General features: G+C 40.2%; 1 protein-coding gene across 1 annotated transcript; it reads left to right on the forward strand.

The window, feature by feature from the left end:
• The first annotated feature begins 331 nt into the window (after positions 1-331).
• CHMP2B (charged multivesicular body protein 2B) lies at positions 332-16,361 on the forward strand. The gene is made up of 6 exons (XM_081908668.1): positions 332-580; positions 7,035-7,126; positions 7,406-7,600; positions 12,249-12,351; positions 14,256-14,362; positions 14,533-16,361. The coding sequence occupies exons 1-6, from the start codon at positions 547-549 to the stop codon at positions 14,644-14,646; spliced, it is 645 nt and encodes a 214-aa protein (XP_081764794.1). The 5' UTR covers positions 332-546; the 3' UTR covers positions 14,647-16,361.
• The last annotated feature ends 1,705 nt before the right edge of the window (positions 16,362-18,066 follow it).

Raw genomic sequence — 18,066 nt, forward strand, 5'->3', positions numbered from 1 at the left:
CCCCCCCTAAAAAACCCCCAAGCACAACCCTACCCTGCTGCGTGAGGGGAAAGACGGTACATAGATAAATAAATGGATAATAAGTTAATAAAACAAACGTCCTCCCACCCTCAGGACGTGCCACCACCTTCGAAACCCCCCCTCCCCCCGCAACTAGGTCGTGTCATGGCAGCGGCTACCAACCGTTCCTGCCCCCTCACCGACCGCGCGCTGTCACGTGAGCAACCGCCGCTCATTCCCCCCCCCGCCCCCCTCCTGCCCGGCCGGCCGCGGAGCCGACTCCGCTCGCGAGAGGGACGGCCTCCTCTAGCCCCTCCCCTCACGGCAAGCCCCGCCCTCCGCGCCAGTGGCGGCACTGGGCGCCGCTGTTGCTACGGCCTCAGCCTCTTCCCGAAGGCGGGAGGCGGGCTTTTCTCCTGCTCGTCTCTGAGCTTGCGGCAGCAACAGCGGCAGCCTCCGCTTCCTGGTCGGTCACCTGAGGAGCAGGAAGGAGCCCCGGTGGCCCCGCTCTCCTGCCTCGGTTCCTGGGCCGCCGCCGCCGCCGCCATGGCGTCGCTCTTCAAGAAGAAGACGGTGGACGGTGAGTGACGGGCGAAGGAAATCTCCTGCTGTGGTGGGGCGGGGGGGGGTCCATTTTCCTTACTTGGGGGTGGGCAGCCCTTCCCCCATTCGCCCTCTGACGACACCGCACCCTAGCAAACGGGGGGGGGGATTTCCCTCCATCCCTCGCCCCAAGGCTCCCCCCGCCCCTTTGGAGAGGTGTTTCCCGGTACTTCAGGGAGTGCTCGCCCCTGTGGGCTCCCCGCTTCGCCCCTGAGCTGAGGGGATCCAGCCTAGTAGCTCCTAGTTTGCCCCTAGAAGATGATGACTTCGCCTCCCCCCATAGAAGTCTTCCTCCCTCTTCCTTCTGATTGACATATAGCTGTCGTGGTGCCTCCTGCGCTGCGTTCTTTGCCCTATGCCTTAAATTTTAATAATACAAATAAAAAAATAATGATGCAGCTCAGAATGTAGGCTTGGGCACAATCCGTGTGTGTTGTTGGGTGGCAGTGGTGGTTGTTTGTGCATTGAGAGAGAGAGAGAGAACATGCATGACTCATCTCCTGATCATGTGTGGAAGTGTTACGTACAATGTTAATAAGCACAGCACACACAAAAACACCTTGTGGAACTGCCAGCACCAGGTTATTGAGGGATTGTGGCTGTGAGCACATGCACGCTTACCTGGGAGTAAGCCATGTTGAACACACAGTGGAGATTGCACTGCTCAAATGGAGAAAGAGCTACTGCAGAGAATGCCTTAGAAGTAGGGCAAGGTTCTTAAGAACTGTTTTTTTGCAGTAATTTTGAGAAATTGTTACAATAGATGACTGCATGTAGCCACCTATTTATGTAATAAATAAATACTTTGTGTCGGATTATTGTTTTTGTTGGTTACTCTGTTATGTATTTTTGTGTTTTTATTCTGCCCTGTGACCGTTGGATGAAGGGCAGTATAGGAATGTAATAAAAATAAATAATTATCTGTATTATCTGTATCAATTTCAATAGCCCTAAAAAAACCCAAGGAAACAAGATGCATTGTTTTATTAAAACAAGAGCATCCTTCCCATCAGGAACTGCCAGGGTTCTTCAGTGTTGCCAGAGAGCTGTTTCCTTGATGTAACAAAAGCTCTTAGTGTCCTCTTCAAAATGATGCCCTTTATTACTATTGCTGCAGTACTGGTTGATATTAAAAAGTGTTCCGTCAATATTTCCTAGGGATTATATTTGTGTGGTGTGTGTAGACAAAAATTCCACCTACTGCTGATTTCTAAAGTATGAGTTAAGTCTTTCTTAGTTTAGAGAAAGACACTTCAAAGGAATGCTTTGAATTACATTGAAGCATTTGGCATATTTGGGAGGGAAAGAGCATATTTTGTGACTATTGCAGCATAATGTTGTGTGATCATTGCTGCTAAGTGAATTTTCTGTATGTGTCATGCACTATTACGTATCTCCCACCTCTGTATTTTACTGTTGGCTATGTCATCCATTCATGAGTCAAAACATGGACACTCATTTTCTTTAGAACTGGGTTCTCAAGAAAAGGTGACATTTTTATTTATCTTATATGTATATTGTTTTACAACCATAATGGTTATCAAAGTGGTTCACAATATTAAAATTAGACCTATAGTTGGATGATAGTGCTACCTCAATGACAAATCTGAAATACCAGGTAATGGTCATGTGGCTTCTGGTTCTTCTTCCCTGAAAGGTGTTGATGGCTGGGAGGAGGGCATATATTCTTCAGAGTCCTCTCCTGTTCCTCCTGTTTGTACATCTCTGAGCAGATAAGATGAACGACTCCCAGCACTCAGAACTCTCACAATCATTAGCTTTTGAAGGCACTGAGTAGTCTAGTGATGTATAATTTTTTTATCCCCAGTCCTGCCAGCTTTGCTGCCTCACTGTATTACTACTCAGTAATTGCAGTGCATCAAACATAAATTTAGTATTTTCTATAACTTGCCTGGTAAAGAGTTTGAGTACAAAATTTGATGGCACAGCTGGCTTTCTCAGCTTTCCACTGATATAAATTTGAAGGAGTTGCTTCTTTTGTGAAGCCTTTTGTCACACAGGACTGCTATAGGGTGAATAGATAACGAGGTTACCATATGGTTTGGTTTTCTATCACACGACCACTTGATAATCTATTACTACAACTGTGGTATAATTTCTTTTCTGTCACTTATTTTCATGTGTGGTGAATATATCTGGTAGTAAAGCTATTCCATATTTATTAATTGAAATAATTTATTTTCTGCCTTTGTTGTGCTCATGGCTGAGTGCAGTAACAAACAAAACACCCTGCCCCAAATAAACCACCCCATTAAAAGCAGAAAAACAGTAGTGATTAAAGCTGAGCAATTGAACTGGTCTCAATGGAAGATATATGTTCTGCTCCACTTCTGGAAGGCCAATGAGGTGTAGCACTATGGTTCTCAGTGGGGAGGTCATTGTAAAGAGTAGGGCTCATGGGAAGGGCCATGGCTTGGGTAGATCGCAACCTTTGCATTCAAAGATCTTGTTCAATCCCTACATCTCCAAGTAGGCCTGGGAGAGACCATGGAGAGCTACTGTTAGACAGTGCAGATAGCACTGAGCTAGATACCAGTAATGGCGTAAGTCAGCTTCCTACTTGTGGTAGAGGTTCCTACCTGAAACCTCAAGGTTCAACCTTTAAGGAAGAAAACATAAAAAGTATAAGCTGAGACAAAAACTTGTAAGTGTGAGTGTGTGGTCATAAGGATTGGAAAGTTGGCATTCTTTGACAAATTCAGAAGTAAATATATAGTTTCAAACTCTCGGTATTTATACCCTGGAAGCTGCTCTGTTTCTGGTATATGCTTCTGTTTAAGCAGAGTTAGGCAGCATAGTGTCTTCCAGATGTTGAACTACAACTCCAATTATCCCAAGCCAACATGTTTAATAGGGATAATGGGCATATAGAGGGCACCAGATTTACTGTCTGACGTAAGTAGATAAGTGCCACCTCCTTACCTCTGATCTGTGAAGAGGTGCTTATGAGTAAATAACAAGGAACTTAAATTTTGGCATTATCACGGGATATTGAATGAAAAGTTTTGTCGGTGTAAACACATTTAGTGTTTTTGTGTGACAGCCATTTTTGTAGAGCCATTCATTAGGATTGAGTTTCATCTCGCCATCATTACCACGAGGTCATCTAGATGTAAAGCTGCATCAAGAATAGTCCCAAACTGTAAACTTCATTTAATCCCTATTCCAGATTTTTATCTCTCCCCCCAGCCATTCCCCCACCAAGAGTACAATTGTTTTGTCTGGTTTGAGCCTCAGTTTGTTACCCCTCATCACCTTCTGCTGCTTCCTGGTGCTGGTTCAGAATACTATCCACTTGATTAGTTCGCTATCCCAATATTGACCAGGTGTTCAACAGGATCACTGACTGGAGCAACAGAAAACTTTCCCAGGGCAGTCAGGAAACTATTTGAGCCCATTTTGTTCTGAAGGAAGACCTTCTGTAACACCCCCCCCCATACCTGCATCAGGAGTCCTACAAATCTGCAACTTAAAATGTTTTTTGACAACCCCCAATACCCAGATCACATTCTCTTGTCCAAAACCAAGAAAACAAAAAGAGAAAGCAAACAAACCCAAGTTCAGGGTAATTCTTAGAGTTGTCAACTGAGAGTCCCCCGCTGCTATGGGAAAGCATGCCTTGGTTTAAGAATAGACTTCCGGAACAGATTAAGTTCATAAACCAAGGTATCACTGTACAAACTTCTTCATGAAACACTCTTGATTTTCTCCTATGATAATCATTCCATTGTATTCAGTACTTACATGAGACTAATTGTGTATGCATTTGTGTAAGTTAATAAGGGCAGTATAGATGCCTCAACATATATGAAAATGTTTCCTGCCAGGACTTCTTAATGCTGAAATCATTTCATCCTGGCATGTCTTGGAACTGTATCTAGGAAAGAAGAGTCTTTGAAGAAAGGATTAATGTAAAATAAATCTATGGCTGCAGTTCATGCTTTATTCATTTTTGACAGTCTATATTGTGGGAAGCAACAGCAACAAAATCCTATCATTATTGTTAGATGATTTTTTTAGATTGTGAAAGCAAGATGGAAACTTACTTTTGGGAATGCTTCATTTTCAAAAGAAATGGGATTTTTAATAGAATAAGACAAGTCATCTCTGTAAAAGCACGGGGGTGGGGGGTTGACTCTCTTCTGAACAACTCCAAATAAATTATTTTGACTTTATTGTGTGCTACTTTGAAATGGCCTCAGGCATAAAAAAAACAACACAAAACGTACTTTTTATTATGAAGAAATAGATAAATGTAATCCTTGACTGGCAGTCCTATAATTTAAAAACTTCATTCCCCTCTAGAAGCCATAGCCACTAGTTCATGGGAATGTCACTTGCTTCTCTTTGAGTAAAAGAGGATAAACACTCCCAGCCTGCAAAGTGTCATATGTTTGTGGTCTAAAAAGACTTTTAGAAAGTCATTACAAGTATTCTCATCTGATAAAACACAACTTCTCAATTTATAGCTAAGGGAACAACCCTCTTATCGAAATGAGAATTCCAACTCTGTTTGCAAATAGTATTTCAATACATATATATATACTTACAAAGTAGGCCACTGAAAGCTTGAATGTTATGATTCCATAAGGTTCAGATTCTTGCACTCTTTCTATGTGGAAGAAAGTGCTGGTTTATTAAGGTTAGAAAATATTTGTGCTGCAGGTGGTATTTTGTTTACGCTGTGTTACAATTTCTTTGATAGGGAAATTAAAGGGAAACTTCCCCCCCCCCCAAAAAAAAATGTGATGTGGAGAGCACCCTTTCTATAACATCAGAAGGATAGAAAAATGAGAACAATCAAGTGCTGGTACTTGGGCACAGAAGATGGGTTTATCTATAGTCTATTTCTACTGCATTGAGAGAGTAACAGTTTTCTTAAGTTGATATATAACTCATTTAATAATGTATCTGGCTATGATTATATGTACAGTAAACATCTTTGAAATAGGAAAAAATGCAATAATGGAGATAAGAAATAATACCAACAGTATGAATTTATGTTCAAGCAATAATGATAGTATCAAAATAGCAACATAGTAGGTTGAATCCAAAGGTTTCTTTCCTCCAAGGCATACATAATTCAAATATAAAATTCCTCAGGGTTGGATCCAGAGGAAGCCTCTGTTTTCCTGTGGATTCAAAACAGTATGGCTATTTTTTAAATTATGTGTACAGAAAATGTGTGATATCATTTGGTGTTTGTGTGTTCACAGAAATCAAACTGCTAAGCCCTTTTTAACTTTGCCAAGCTTTTTGTGTGGGTTAAGTTTTATCTCCCTGTTTCTTTGGTGAATGCTTTCATATTAATTATCCACAGGCAGAATGAATTGATTTTATTGTGCTTTTATGCATTTTATAGTGAGAACATTGTAATCTTTTTTCAGTCTTTATAAAATAAAGATGGGGCATTCATGTTTAAGCCATATTCACAACTTCAGTCTCAGGTGACCAATGACCCATGTGCATTAAATGGAAGGCCTGCATAGCAGCTGTGTGTGTATAACACTCTCCTTCTGACTGAGACCATAAAAAAGCAGGATACCCAATCATGTGAAACAATCCTTTTAGGAGGATTTTAAACACATATTGTCTTTGCAGGCCTTCAAATGGACACAAGTAGGTTGTGGAGTCAAGACAGTATTTGATTCTGTTCCCCACATGTAATTGGTTACCTGCAACTGAAGACTATAGTATTTCTATCAAGTACAGTCATACCTCGGGTTGAAGGAGCTTTGGGATAAGTATATTCGGGTGGCACACTGCGGTGACCCGGAAGTAGTGCAGCGTGTTACTTCTGGGTTTTGCCGCTCACGCGTGTGAAGAAGGCCAAAATGACGTCACGCGCATGCGCGGAAGTGGCATATCATGACCCACACATGTGCAGACGTGGGTTGCATTCGCTTCTGGATGCGAACGGGGCTCCAGAACGGATCCCGTTTGCATCCAGAGGTACCACTGTATTATCTTATCTGCCCTTTAAGTAAGGTCCCAGGTAATATACAATTATAAAACAAGTACAACTATTCCAAATGGAACAAACACCAGAAACTGAATAAAAGAGGTGCGTCCCACTAAATGAAATACCTTATTTGTCAAAAGGCTAGGGTAAAGAGGTTGCATTCAAAGGTTCAGCATAAGCAGTACAATGAAAATGCTAGATGCACTTCTGTGAAGTGAGAGTTGCACAAATGAGGGGCTGCTACACAGAAAGCAGTCTCCTGGGCCTCCGTCCCTCACACTATTCTAGTAGTCTGTTTTCCAGTTATTCCAGTAGTCTATTTTTGAGACATCAGTGATACTGCTATTAGGAGTGAAACACCTTTCACCTAAAACTTATGTTTTCACCATGCATGTCTTCACCATACTTTCTTATCCATTATACTAACTGTAAATATTTTGTTTCTTAGATATAATTAAAGAACAAAATAAGGAGCTAAGAGGCACCCAGAGGGCAATAGTAAGAGATCGAGTAGCTTTGGAGAGACAGGAAAAGCAACTGGTAAGTAATTGGAGAATCTTAGTTCATCTTTCACAATCAGTGCCCAAACTGGTTATGGTAAATTATAGTTTGGCCATTTCCTTAACACCATGTTCTGCCTGTACTCCTAGCTTTTAATTTTGGAAACATTGGTTTTTTTTTCTTTAGATAGCTTTCTTGCATGTCTAATAGGAATTTGTTTGAAAAAATCACCTTTTACTCATTAAACTATCATAGTATTTATGCTGGAAGATAAAAAGTGAATACAAACTAAAAAACAGTTTTCATTTTAATAAATAGGAATTGGAAATAAAGAAAATGGCTAAAACTGGAAACAAAGAGGCCTGCAAGGTTCTAGCAAAACAGCTTGTGCAACTGCGAAAACAGAAAACTCGAACCTATGCTGTTAGTTCAAAAGTTACATCCATGTCAACACAAACAAAACTGATGAACTCACAGATGAAAATGGCAGGAGCAATGTCAACAACAGCAAAGGTAAGCAATCAAACTTAAGTATCCCAAATATTGTTCATAGGATTCTGGTTTTAATTTACACAAATCTGTGTTTCAACTGTGGTTTATCATGATGGGAACAAATCTAGGCTCGTGCATTTCCCCCTCCTCTGGCACTGCAGTAAGTGGGAGATGAGAAACTTTCACTTATTTTTTAATTAATTGCAGTTTAGCATTATCTTCTGAAACTTAATCTCAACTATGGCTTGTTGAAGCAAGCCAAGGTCATAAACCCTGGTCAGAGTTGTCTTGTTTTAAACAAACTATGTAAGATTAAGCACAATTTGCTGGGTTTCGACAACAACAAGCTGCAGTTAAATGGAGGGTGTGTGGGTGAAAGCTTCTAAATTCTGTCTTGTAGCTTCACTTGAGGGGGGTTCGTGTCAGCCTAGGATTGTTCCTGTTGAGATAAACCACAATCTATTGTGATGTCTAAAACATAGCAGCATTTTCACCAGTAATATACTTCTGAGTTAAGCTGACATCACGGTCTGCTCCTCATACTGATCCTGGGTGAGATATTGATATATTGCCCAGGCCTACTACCTGCCCTTCACCAGCAGGTCCCAGGTTGAGTTACAACAAGTACACTGCAAAAATCTGACAATAAAGTACAGTGGTACTTTGAGTTACAAATGCCTCAGGTTACAAACTCCGCTAACCTGGAAGAGTTACCTCGAGTTGAGAACTTTGCCCCAGGATGAGAATGGAAATCGTGTGCCGGTGGTTCAGTGGCAGCAAGAGGCCCCATTAGTGAAAGCATGCCTCTAGTTAAGAACAGTTTCAGGTTAAGAACGGACCTCCTGAACAAATAAAGTTCGTAACTAGAGGTACCACTGTAATCTGCAATTTATGGTGAAAATAGTCAAGGCTTTTATAGAGTATGCATGTCTAAAGAAACTAAACTGATTAGCTGGCAAATACCTTCTCACAAAAGAAAAAAGGGCAATATGAACACTGAAGGCATTTGTACTACCATGTAATTAAAAGTTTAGAAAGTCTTTTGCCTGTGGTTCCTATCCTGACCCAATCCCTCACTGTCATTTTGCACTGTAGTGCTATATTGAGTTGTGTACGTATGAAAGCAGTGTTATAAGTAAAGTGGATGACTAAGCTGGCGGATGTTCTGTTTTGACTCATGCTGATCCAAGAGCTTTTGCTCCCCCAGCTGAGCTGTCAGTCTCTAAACTGCTTGTTTGTATTTATATAGATTCACAGACTTGTGCAGAATATTGGCACATATGCATCCCATAGCTCATATGAGGAATTAGGGCAGAGTACACAGGGATGTTTCATTTTAGCTTTGCAAATTCATGTTGTGATTACAGCCTGATATTCTAGTGAGAGTGACTTGTATGTGAAATCACTTAGTGAAAATTTCTGACTAAGCAATTGTTCTTCTGCTGCTTCTAAAGGAAATTGGAAGCAATTTAGAACTTCAAATAGAAGATAAATTTCTCTTTTTTGTATATTTTGGTATCTTAAATATTTATGTAGTTATGAACTTATAGAAAAATATTACTAAAAGTACAAATAGTTAATTTTTCATTTTTGTCACAATATTTTAAGTTCAAGTGACAATTTAGGAGTAAGGATGTCTGTGGCAAACCCTTTATCATCATCTTATCCAGTGCTTTTTCCTGGGGGACGCAGGGGGACGCATACCCCTAAACATTTTGTGAATCTAACTTTGGCCTCACTGAGGGGCAGTATTTCAATATGAGTAAGAAAATGAGAGTACCCCTAAACATTTTTTTAGAAAAAAAGCACTGATCATCTCACACTTCTTTGCTGTGACTTATATTTCATTTTTCTTAATCCTTAATCCTTTATTTTCTTCTGTTTACCCAACAATAGCTATGGTTAAGTATAGGGCAAAACATCACAGAGATCAAAATATAAAGTAAAAACAAAGTATAGTATATCTTACTTAAAACTGTTACATTAATAAGCATGTATGTATTCATCCCTGCGTACTTAAACTAGGTGATTAACTTTACTTTGTTACTGTTACCTTAAAAATGTATACACTGTTAGTTTTTAGTCACTTGAAATCATGTATCAAACATAGTAGGATTCCTGCCACTTTTAAGAGGAAAGTTATGCAAACTTCAGTCCCATCCCCACACCACCCCAAATCCAAACCTAAATCCATTTTACTATAATAGTCTTTATCAGTTAACACTTAGGAACTAGGGACTGAGGTCTATACTTGCACTCTTCTGTCAGGTCCTTGAGTTCTTCCTCTAAGTTGACTCTTCAGTCTTCTCTCAGGACTTCTGCCAGAGTCCAACAGCCCCTGTCACCTCAAGTTCTCAGCAATCCTACTGACGCTTGACAGCCGAACTCCCCTGAATGCTACTGCTAGAGTCACATGCTCTTCTCCACAAACCTAATGTCAGGTCTAGATTAGTGGCATTAGCTCCTGGCTTCTCTTTGGCTTCTTAAGCCTCTTGATATGCCGTCTGACCTCAACTTTCAGCTCTTCCATCAACTGACCAACAGTCAGAGCCCAGCCTAGTCTGCTGTCTCATTAACTAGAGCCTGGCCTTTTATTCGCTCCAGTCAGAGCCCACCCACCCAATAGCCAATCATTTCAATTTGAGTAGAATTGTGTCCTCTCATAGGCCTATAAGTGATCCAATAGGATGAAGCAGAATGTCAGCAAACTCACCAGTTAGAGTCTACTGGATTCTGATGCCTTGGCTCCTTTTTATAAAGACAGAAGCCTCATTCACGTAATCATCTCTTGTTTGAAACAGTGCCAACATAGTATCTCCACAGCTCCTGGTAGAAATGCATAACCATTATGTTCTATTATACTATTTTAAAATGAAAACTCAACCTCAAACTCTGATTTCTCTGTGCTGTCAAATTATCTTAGAAGAATTTTGTGAATGTATGATTAAAGGAGGATATCATAATAGCATGTAGAGAAGGGCAGCCTTGCAAATAAGTCTGTAACTATTTTGTACATCATCGACTCAGACTAGAAAACTATCCACCTTCAATACCTCCTTATCAGAATTGAGCTTCAGTTTATTGGCTCTCATCACTGGGTCTAAGTGGCCTTTGAATGCTCTACTGCATTAAAAACCAAAACAAATCTCTGCAGCTGAAAACCTAGCACAGTAGGAAGTGGGCTGGAATAGATGGTTTCTACCTGATACGCTTACATATACTGTAGTTTAGGGCATATGTGGGGGGGGGGAGAGAAAAAAGTTATCCTCCACTCACATTCTGAAGTGATACAGTTTCTTGTACAATTCAAAATTTAACCAATTGATTCTGGGGCATGTGAAGTGGTATTAAAGGACTGGTGGAACCCCTTTCTTCCAGTTTATAAAAGCATTCCAGCCAGTTCATATGCAGAGAGGGGACATAGCTTTCTGGTGGTATGTATTCCTTGCATAGGGACGATGCCATGTTTCATCTGCAACATTTCCAGTTAAAAGTTGGCAGTGCTAATTAAAACCTATTGCCAACAACACAGTTAGCAGTATGGGCTGACTGGCATTAAACCTCCTGAGGCAGCTCAGTAAATGCTAATCACTGCCACATCTTCCTCCTCCTACCCTTTCTTTAAGCACTTTTGAGATTTTGAGGCAAAATGACCTCAAGAGAGCCCCAGAGGAAAGCCATTGGTTGAAAACCCTTCCTCACAGTGAGTCATTGGAGCAGCAGGAGAGGAATTGATGGGCAGTGGGTGACCCTGTGGTAGGCTGGGAACAAAAACATGTTTTGTTGGTGTTCCTGATCCACTGCCTGACTGCTAGTCAAAATAGGCAGCGCTGGGGTAGACACACTAATGGCCTGACTTGATATAAGTCAGCTTCATGTGAGGCAAGTGGTTTACTACATGCTTGATGAATGATAAAGTTTCATAGGGCCAGGAAGAGGTTTTCTAAATTGTAAGATGTGTAGGCATAAGAGTAGAGGTTTTACGCCAATCATACAGGGTTCACCCTTCTCATAATAGCGGTGTTCAGCCATAATGCTAAACAGTACCTTAGTGTTATATGATCAATGTGACTCATCCCATGCCTCCCTCCTTCCCTTATCTGGCACAGCCATGATAGAAGCTTTCACTTCCATTTTAAACAAACTGTTGATGGTCTTAACTATAGCTCACAGAAACAAGCCAATTCTAAATCAAGGTGTATGATTGTTCCAATAAAACCATAATTAATATTAAGCAGAGATTAGGATTTGAATTTGACACTGACCTGCAGTTAATTGAAAACAAATGAAGGCAGCACTGGAGGGAGAAGAACATCAGCTGAGATGTTGTTAATGTAATGCTAAATTATAATTTGGTATTACATCCAAACCAGGTCAATATCAGGAAGATCCACCGGCAGATTAGATTTTGGAAAATGTATACATTAGATGGACTTACAGAAGAACTGACTTCTACGCAATAGTGCATTCTACTATTTTTCTGATAGTTCTAGATGTGCAAAGACTAAAGATTTAGTTGTATGCCCGGCATTACATGGGAACTTGTATTCCTTGGAATTTGTTTTCTTCTAACACCTTAAAAGTATTCAAATATTATGATGATGTGTTCAGCAGTTTTACTGTACTGTATGTTGGCCACATTTATTCATAAAGTGTTGTTTATTGCTAGACAATGCAAGCTGTTAATAAAAAGATGGATCCACAAAAGACATTGCAAACTATGCAGAACTTCCAGAAAGAAAACATGAAAATGGAAATGACTGAAGAAATGAGTAAGTTATGCTTTTTCATACAATGATTAAAACTGTTCCCTGCTTCCTTTTTGGGTTGGCAAGACCACCAAATCAAGATAATAATTGGTTCATGAGCTTGTGTTTAACCTACATTTGTTGAAATTATTAATTGCAGGAACATCCATTTTCATAGCCTTCCTTATTACTTTGGTATGGGCTACATAGAAAATAAAGGCAAGGAAACATGAAAATGGATGGCCAGAAATAGAGGGGCAATGTTAATGTCATGGGAAGTGCCATGTGGAACACTAAAGCCTTGGCCTGCTCAGCCCATTCAGATTTCAGGAGGATATATGATGCATTACATTGCTGAAGCATTAACCAGTGCTGCTTTTTAAGTGGAATTCCACACTTAAAAAGTGAACCACTAGGTGCAGAATATACATACATCATGGGGGATGTTGTCCCAGTTACGCTATCAAACTGCATCCTTAAAAATGAAACTGCTTTAATAGCACAAAGAGCTGCTTTCCACAAACTATTCCATAGTCTTGTGTGAGGTAAATCTTTCCAGCTGTGCTCTGCCTGATCCAATATCATAATGTAGATGTCCACCATATGTAAAATAGGTAACTTGGTTTTTCACATGGCTGATTCTCTGGAAGCCAAAATCCTTTGAGGATAATGGAATGGGGAACCTGACAATTCTTGGGTTGTTTTTGCCCCACCTTTATGTTAGAATAACACTGTGTGAAGTTGCTACGCTGCACTAGCAATGGCTGCTATTCCCAGCAGCATAACAAAGCCATATCTTGTTGCACCGTGACGCTGGATGCCTAACTGAGTACAATGTGCATACTAGTGATGGCATGCTGATGCAAGTCTATTGTGCCCCCTCGTAAGTGCTTATCTGCCAGCATAGAGATTTTTTAAAATGTTTGATTCGGATTCAATTCAAACCCATGGTTTAACCTACACAAGCTTATGCTTTCATTCTTCCCTCTTCATGATATCTTCACATACAAGGCTGTGCTTTTACTTTAGAAGTTCATCAAGATCTGGAAACAGTGGCTGGTTCAAGCTATGATTGTTTAAAAGAAATCAGGTTCAAATCATAGCTTTGATGTCCTGATTTGCTGACTAGGGTGTCTGCTGGTGATGCTAAATATTGGGAAACAAGCCAAGGATTGTGGAGGCCTGTTAACTTCCATTATTCCTGACAGTACACAGATGGTTTTATTACTAGTGCTGGGGCAGGTGAAGGGTTGGTGGGATGGAAGGGAGCTTGGTGGGTTGCAGAAGAATAGGGAACATTAGAGAAATTGTCACGAATAGCCAAGCTCTTTTTTGACTTTGGGGGAAATAGCTTGGCTTATTTTGGGAGCATTCATGGTCAAAAGAGCATTAAATCCCTAACTAAAAGCACATTGGCTTTCAGAGCTAGCATTGTAAAATTATAAATTCTCCCTCCTAATGGATTTGCTTTTTGGCTCTGTTTTTGTATTGTATATGTTTAAAGTTGTAAGCTGCCTTGAGGGCCAAAATCACTTTTAAACGGGGTGAGCTCCCGTTGCTTGGTCCCTGTTCCTGCCAACCTAGCAGTTCGAAAGCACGTCAAAGTGCAAGTAGATAAATAGGTACCGCTCCGGCAGGAAGGTAAACAGCATTTCTGTGCACTGCTCTGGTTTGCCAGAAACGGCCAGTAAAGCGAGATGAGCGCCGCAACTCCAGAGTCAGTCATGACTGGACCTAATGGTCAGGGGTCCTCTTTACATTTATAACAGTATAAACCCACATATATTATTGCTTACATTATTTTATTTCACTTTTCTTCAAAATAAAGCTGTTAATGTGTGCTGGGATGTAAAAGTGGTATGAAAGATCAAGGTAGCAATTATACTATTACAGTTCTAATGAAGCTTTTGTTTTCATTTATCTTTAAGTCAACGATACCCTGGATGATATTTTCAATGATTCTGATGAAGAACAGGAAAGTCAGGATATTGTGAACCAAGTCCTGGATGAAATTGGTATTGAAATATCTGGAAAGGTATGAAGAAATTATCTCCCATTGCTCTTGAAAAGTAATCTGCCCCTGTCCTTACATTTTTATTGACTTTTGTAGTGCCTTCTTTTTTGTCTCTGTGTTTTATCATTTTGATTACTGTGTCTCATCTTGCTTGCCTAAATGTAACTTTTCCTCATTTTTCTTTCTAATAGATGGCCAAGGCTCCTTCAGCTGCCAGAGGCATGCCATCTGCATCAGCATCCCAAAGTGCCACAATTTCTGATGAAGAGATTGAGCGGCAGCTCAAAGCCCTGGGAGTAGATTAACCCCATGGTGACGAGCAGCCTGCCTTCTGCAATTGCTCTAGTGCTGGCATGCACATGAATGTGCAAGACCAGTGTCAATAAAAACCAAATTCCTTTGCAAGATCTTGCCCGAGCCATCTTTGGTGACAATGAATTCTAGAAGCAGTTGGAACAATTAGTTGGAATCAGTTGAGACAGAACATCACAACATGCAAACAATGCAGAATGTGTATACATTTGACCAAATTGGATTCTGCTGTAAACAGGAGCAACCGTTACATATGATCTAAATTTGGATTGGGTACAATTAGCTTTTTCTCCAAAAAGCACCAACACTCCATTTTTCATTCAGGTTTCTAACCTTTCTGAGGCTGTTGCAAGCAGCCTTTCTGGAGGCATTTCATTTACGTATCTGTTGCAAGCACGCCAAGAGACTTCTTAATTTATGGTATTAAATAAAACCTCACTTTTTCTTTCATTTGGAAGGTGGCTGTTGTATTCTTCAAGCAGAAGATGTATTTAAAAGTATAGTGGGTTTTTCATTAAGCGCCTTTCTAGGAAATCATTTTTGATTCAGCCTTGTTTTAAAATATACATTTCTAATATAGTCCCGAAATTTTAGAACAATACTGATATATAATTATCTTCTTGGAATCAAGGTTGTGGTCTAATGATATGTTATGCTAGGAAAATGGTCTGTAAGGAACGTACTAAATAACTTCCATTGTACTGTAACACAACTAACTTGAAGGAATTCTGTGCCTTTGTGTACATAGGGTGAGATCTTCATGCACTGAGGTTCCTCCTTTCCCTTACCCTCCCTGCAGCCTCCTGTGTGCCCCCAAAATCTGCTCTGGGGTGCACAAGGGGGCTAGAGGGTGAAGAGAGAAGCAGGAAGTTCAGTTGCACAAGTGGATTTCCATTGCACAAGGAGGTGAACATCATTGGATGTTGCCCATCGTGTTTGGTTTATTTAATTAAGCTTAGAATTGTGGAAATAATGTAATGTTAAAGCCATTATCTCAACTTACATAGCACTGAAAGAGTTATGTGAACTCAACTGCATCCGCTGCTACAAAGTATGTAATCTACTACCAACACCTGAAATTACATATTTTTCATTGAATAGCATTGTACATATTGCTATGCATTTTTTCATTGAACAAGTGTTACCTTTGAAAATATACTTTATTGTCCATATAGTATGTTTGTTCTGTTTTATATCCAGTTGTTACACACTAATTGGAATTATGTATGCTTGACTATTTAAAGGAAATAGGTTCACTTGGTTATAAAATTGCGCCTAATATAGTAAAACAGTGGGTAACTTGGTGTATTATAGGGAACATAATTCACATTGTGAATTACTGCTGGTTGTGAAAGGGGATTTCTATTCCTGAACTTCTTTGTGGCCCTGGTACTAATTGTGAGAATGTAAATTAACAAGAAAATGTCTGCTGATTGTTTATGAAGAACAGAAAAAGAAAGTAATTACTGTGACTATCAACTCACAAGATACGCCATAGGAATAAAGCAACAGCAGCCTAGGTCTTCATTTTAGTATAGAATTATGATTTTTCTGGTTAAACATAGGATCAAAGCAATCAAGTACATACACAATTTGGTTTACAATTTGGTTTTGTAATTACTTAAAATAGACTCTATGTGGCTAACTTCAGCAAGATCTCCTTTTTATGGATTTTGTAAAAATCAAATAAAAGCTTTTAGCTCCTTGAGTGCCATTTTTCTGTTTGATTATTTTTAAAAATAGTTTTTTAAAAATAGTAAAAGCACCCACTAGTCAATGATTAAGGATGCAATCCAAACCCCCAAAGTTCTGAACTGGGGTGCGTGCATTGGATGGGGCAGAGGTTTCCCTCTTCCTTGTTCTGCCAGCAGGTGATAACAACACTACTTTTTGGACTGCTTGTGATTTCCTGCCAGTGGAAAGCCCTGAAATGCACCTTAAATGTGAGGCAGCAGCTGAGGCTCCACTGGATTCCAAGTCAACCCCACTCCCATCTCTTAGCAGCATTGCGTCCAATCCAGGAGTTGTATAGCCAGCAGGTGTCCACCAGAATGAGTGACAGGGCCACAGAGATGGTTGCTTCACAGCTCCATCATGTTCTACTGCCCATCCTGGGTTTGGATTGCCCTGAATGGCTGTGGCTGCAACCCTAATCCCACTTTCCTGAGAGTAAGCCCTGCTGAATTGAAAAAGAGAGAGTTAGGACTGAGCTGTGAAAGAGGCTTAAAGTAAACTAACCGATATGCATTCATAGCTTTGATATTATTCAAAATGTAAATGTAGCCAAGAATTCTTGTGTTTTTGTAGAGAAAGTTATGCTAATGCTAATGACCAGTGAAAAAGTAATTCATCTACTCTAGTGGGAAAGTTAAAGTATTACAAATGCTGCCCAACTAAAGCTGGACAATCAAACAATACTTGAAAATGTTTTGTCAATGGTGGGTGCTGAATAAAAACATTTGAGGGAGGGAATGGAATGAAGGAATGCCTCCTAAATGAGGCACTAGTTAACTGAGTGCCTCCTTCGTTTCAGTTTCTCTAATAATGCTAGATCTAAGAGTTTCAACTCTCTCCCTTCACAGTTGTCATTGTTTTTGGGAAGAAGGCTGCTACTATGCATTTGTGTCATGCAGCTGTTAAAAGTACGGGTTCCTTAGCAGAATTTTATTTCTGAACAGTGTGTTGATCACCATCAAATGGAAGCTGGAGCATCAAATTCATTCAATAGCAGCTTGAAGTATAGCTGTACTGCAATTTTGAAAGAAAAAAACACTAGATAAATAATACCAGGACAACAGAAGTGATAGATATCAAAACATGTATATTGCAATTCCTGTTCTTGCCAAAAACGTGTTTTATCTTAGGCTTCCACCCTGTCAAAAAGCAAAAATGTAGAAGTATGCAATGCTGAAAGTTTTAAACTGGCTGATATATTACAGAAGAAATTACACAGCAAAATAAACATTATGCAGCTTGGCAATAATGCTGTGTTTTCCAACAATTCCTGATGCTTGTTTATCCTTTGAACAATAGCCAGACAACACATTGAGGTGGTTCACACATCACATTAAACTAGGGCTGAAGAACCGCAAGTCTGCCGGGCCCCAATTTGGCCTGAAAAGCAGTTTTCCTCGAGCCACACCCAAACACACCTACTATCAGGGTGTGGAGACACAGCTGCAAAGGAACAGGTGAGCTCTTTAAAGTGCACTCCTCACTGTTCCTGGGCAAGCAAGCCTTGCTGTCAGCACCAACCAGCTGATTGGCGCTTTCAGCTAGCCTGCTGGGATTGTCACTTTATAGCAAGCTCCAAAACAGCTTGCTATGAGCACACACATTCATTTGCAACGCTGGCTTGAAGTGAAGTTGGTGATACAAAGGATCTGCCTCTGCAGGCACAACTCAAGCTATGC

This window comes from Podarcis melisellensis (genome assembly GCF_964234715.1).
Source record: "Podarcis melisellensis genome assembly, chromosome: 4".
NCBI classification, from domain to species: domain Eukaryota; kingdom Metazoa; phylum Chordata; class Lepidosauria; order Squamata; family Lacertidae; genus Podarcis; species Podarcis melisellensis.

Coding starts and splice junctions, on each gene's coding strand:
- CHMP2B (XM_081908668.1), top strand. CDS start 547: ATGGCGTCGCTCTTCAAGAAGAAGACGGTGGACG. Junction 7,601..12,248: donor CAATGTCAACAACAGCAAAG/GTAAGCAATCAA, acceptor GTTTATTGCTAG/ACAATGCAAGCTGTTAATAA. Junction 14,363..14,532: donor GTATTGAAATATCTGGAAAG/GTATGAAGAAAT, acceptor TCTTTCTAATAG/ATGGCCAAGGCTCCTTCAGC.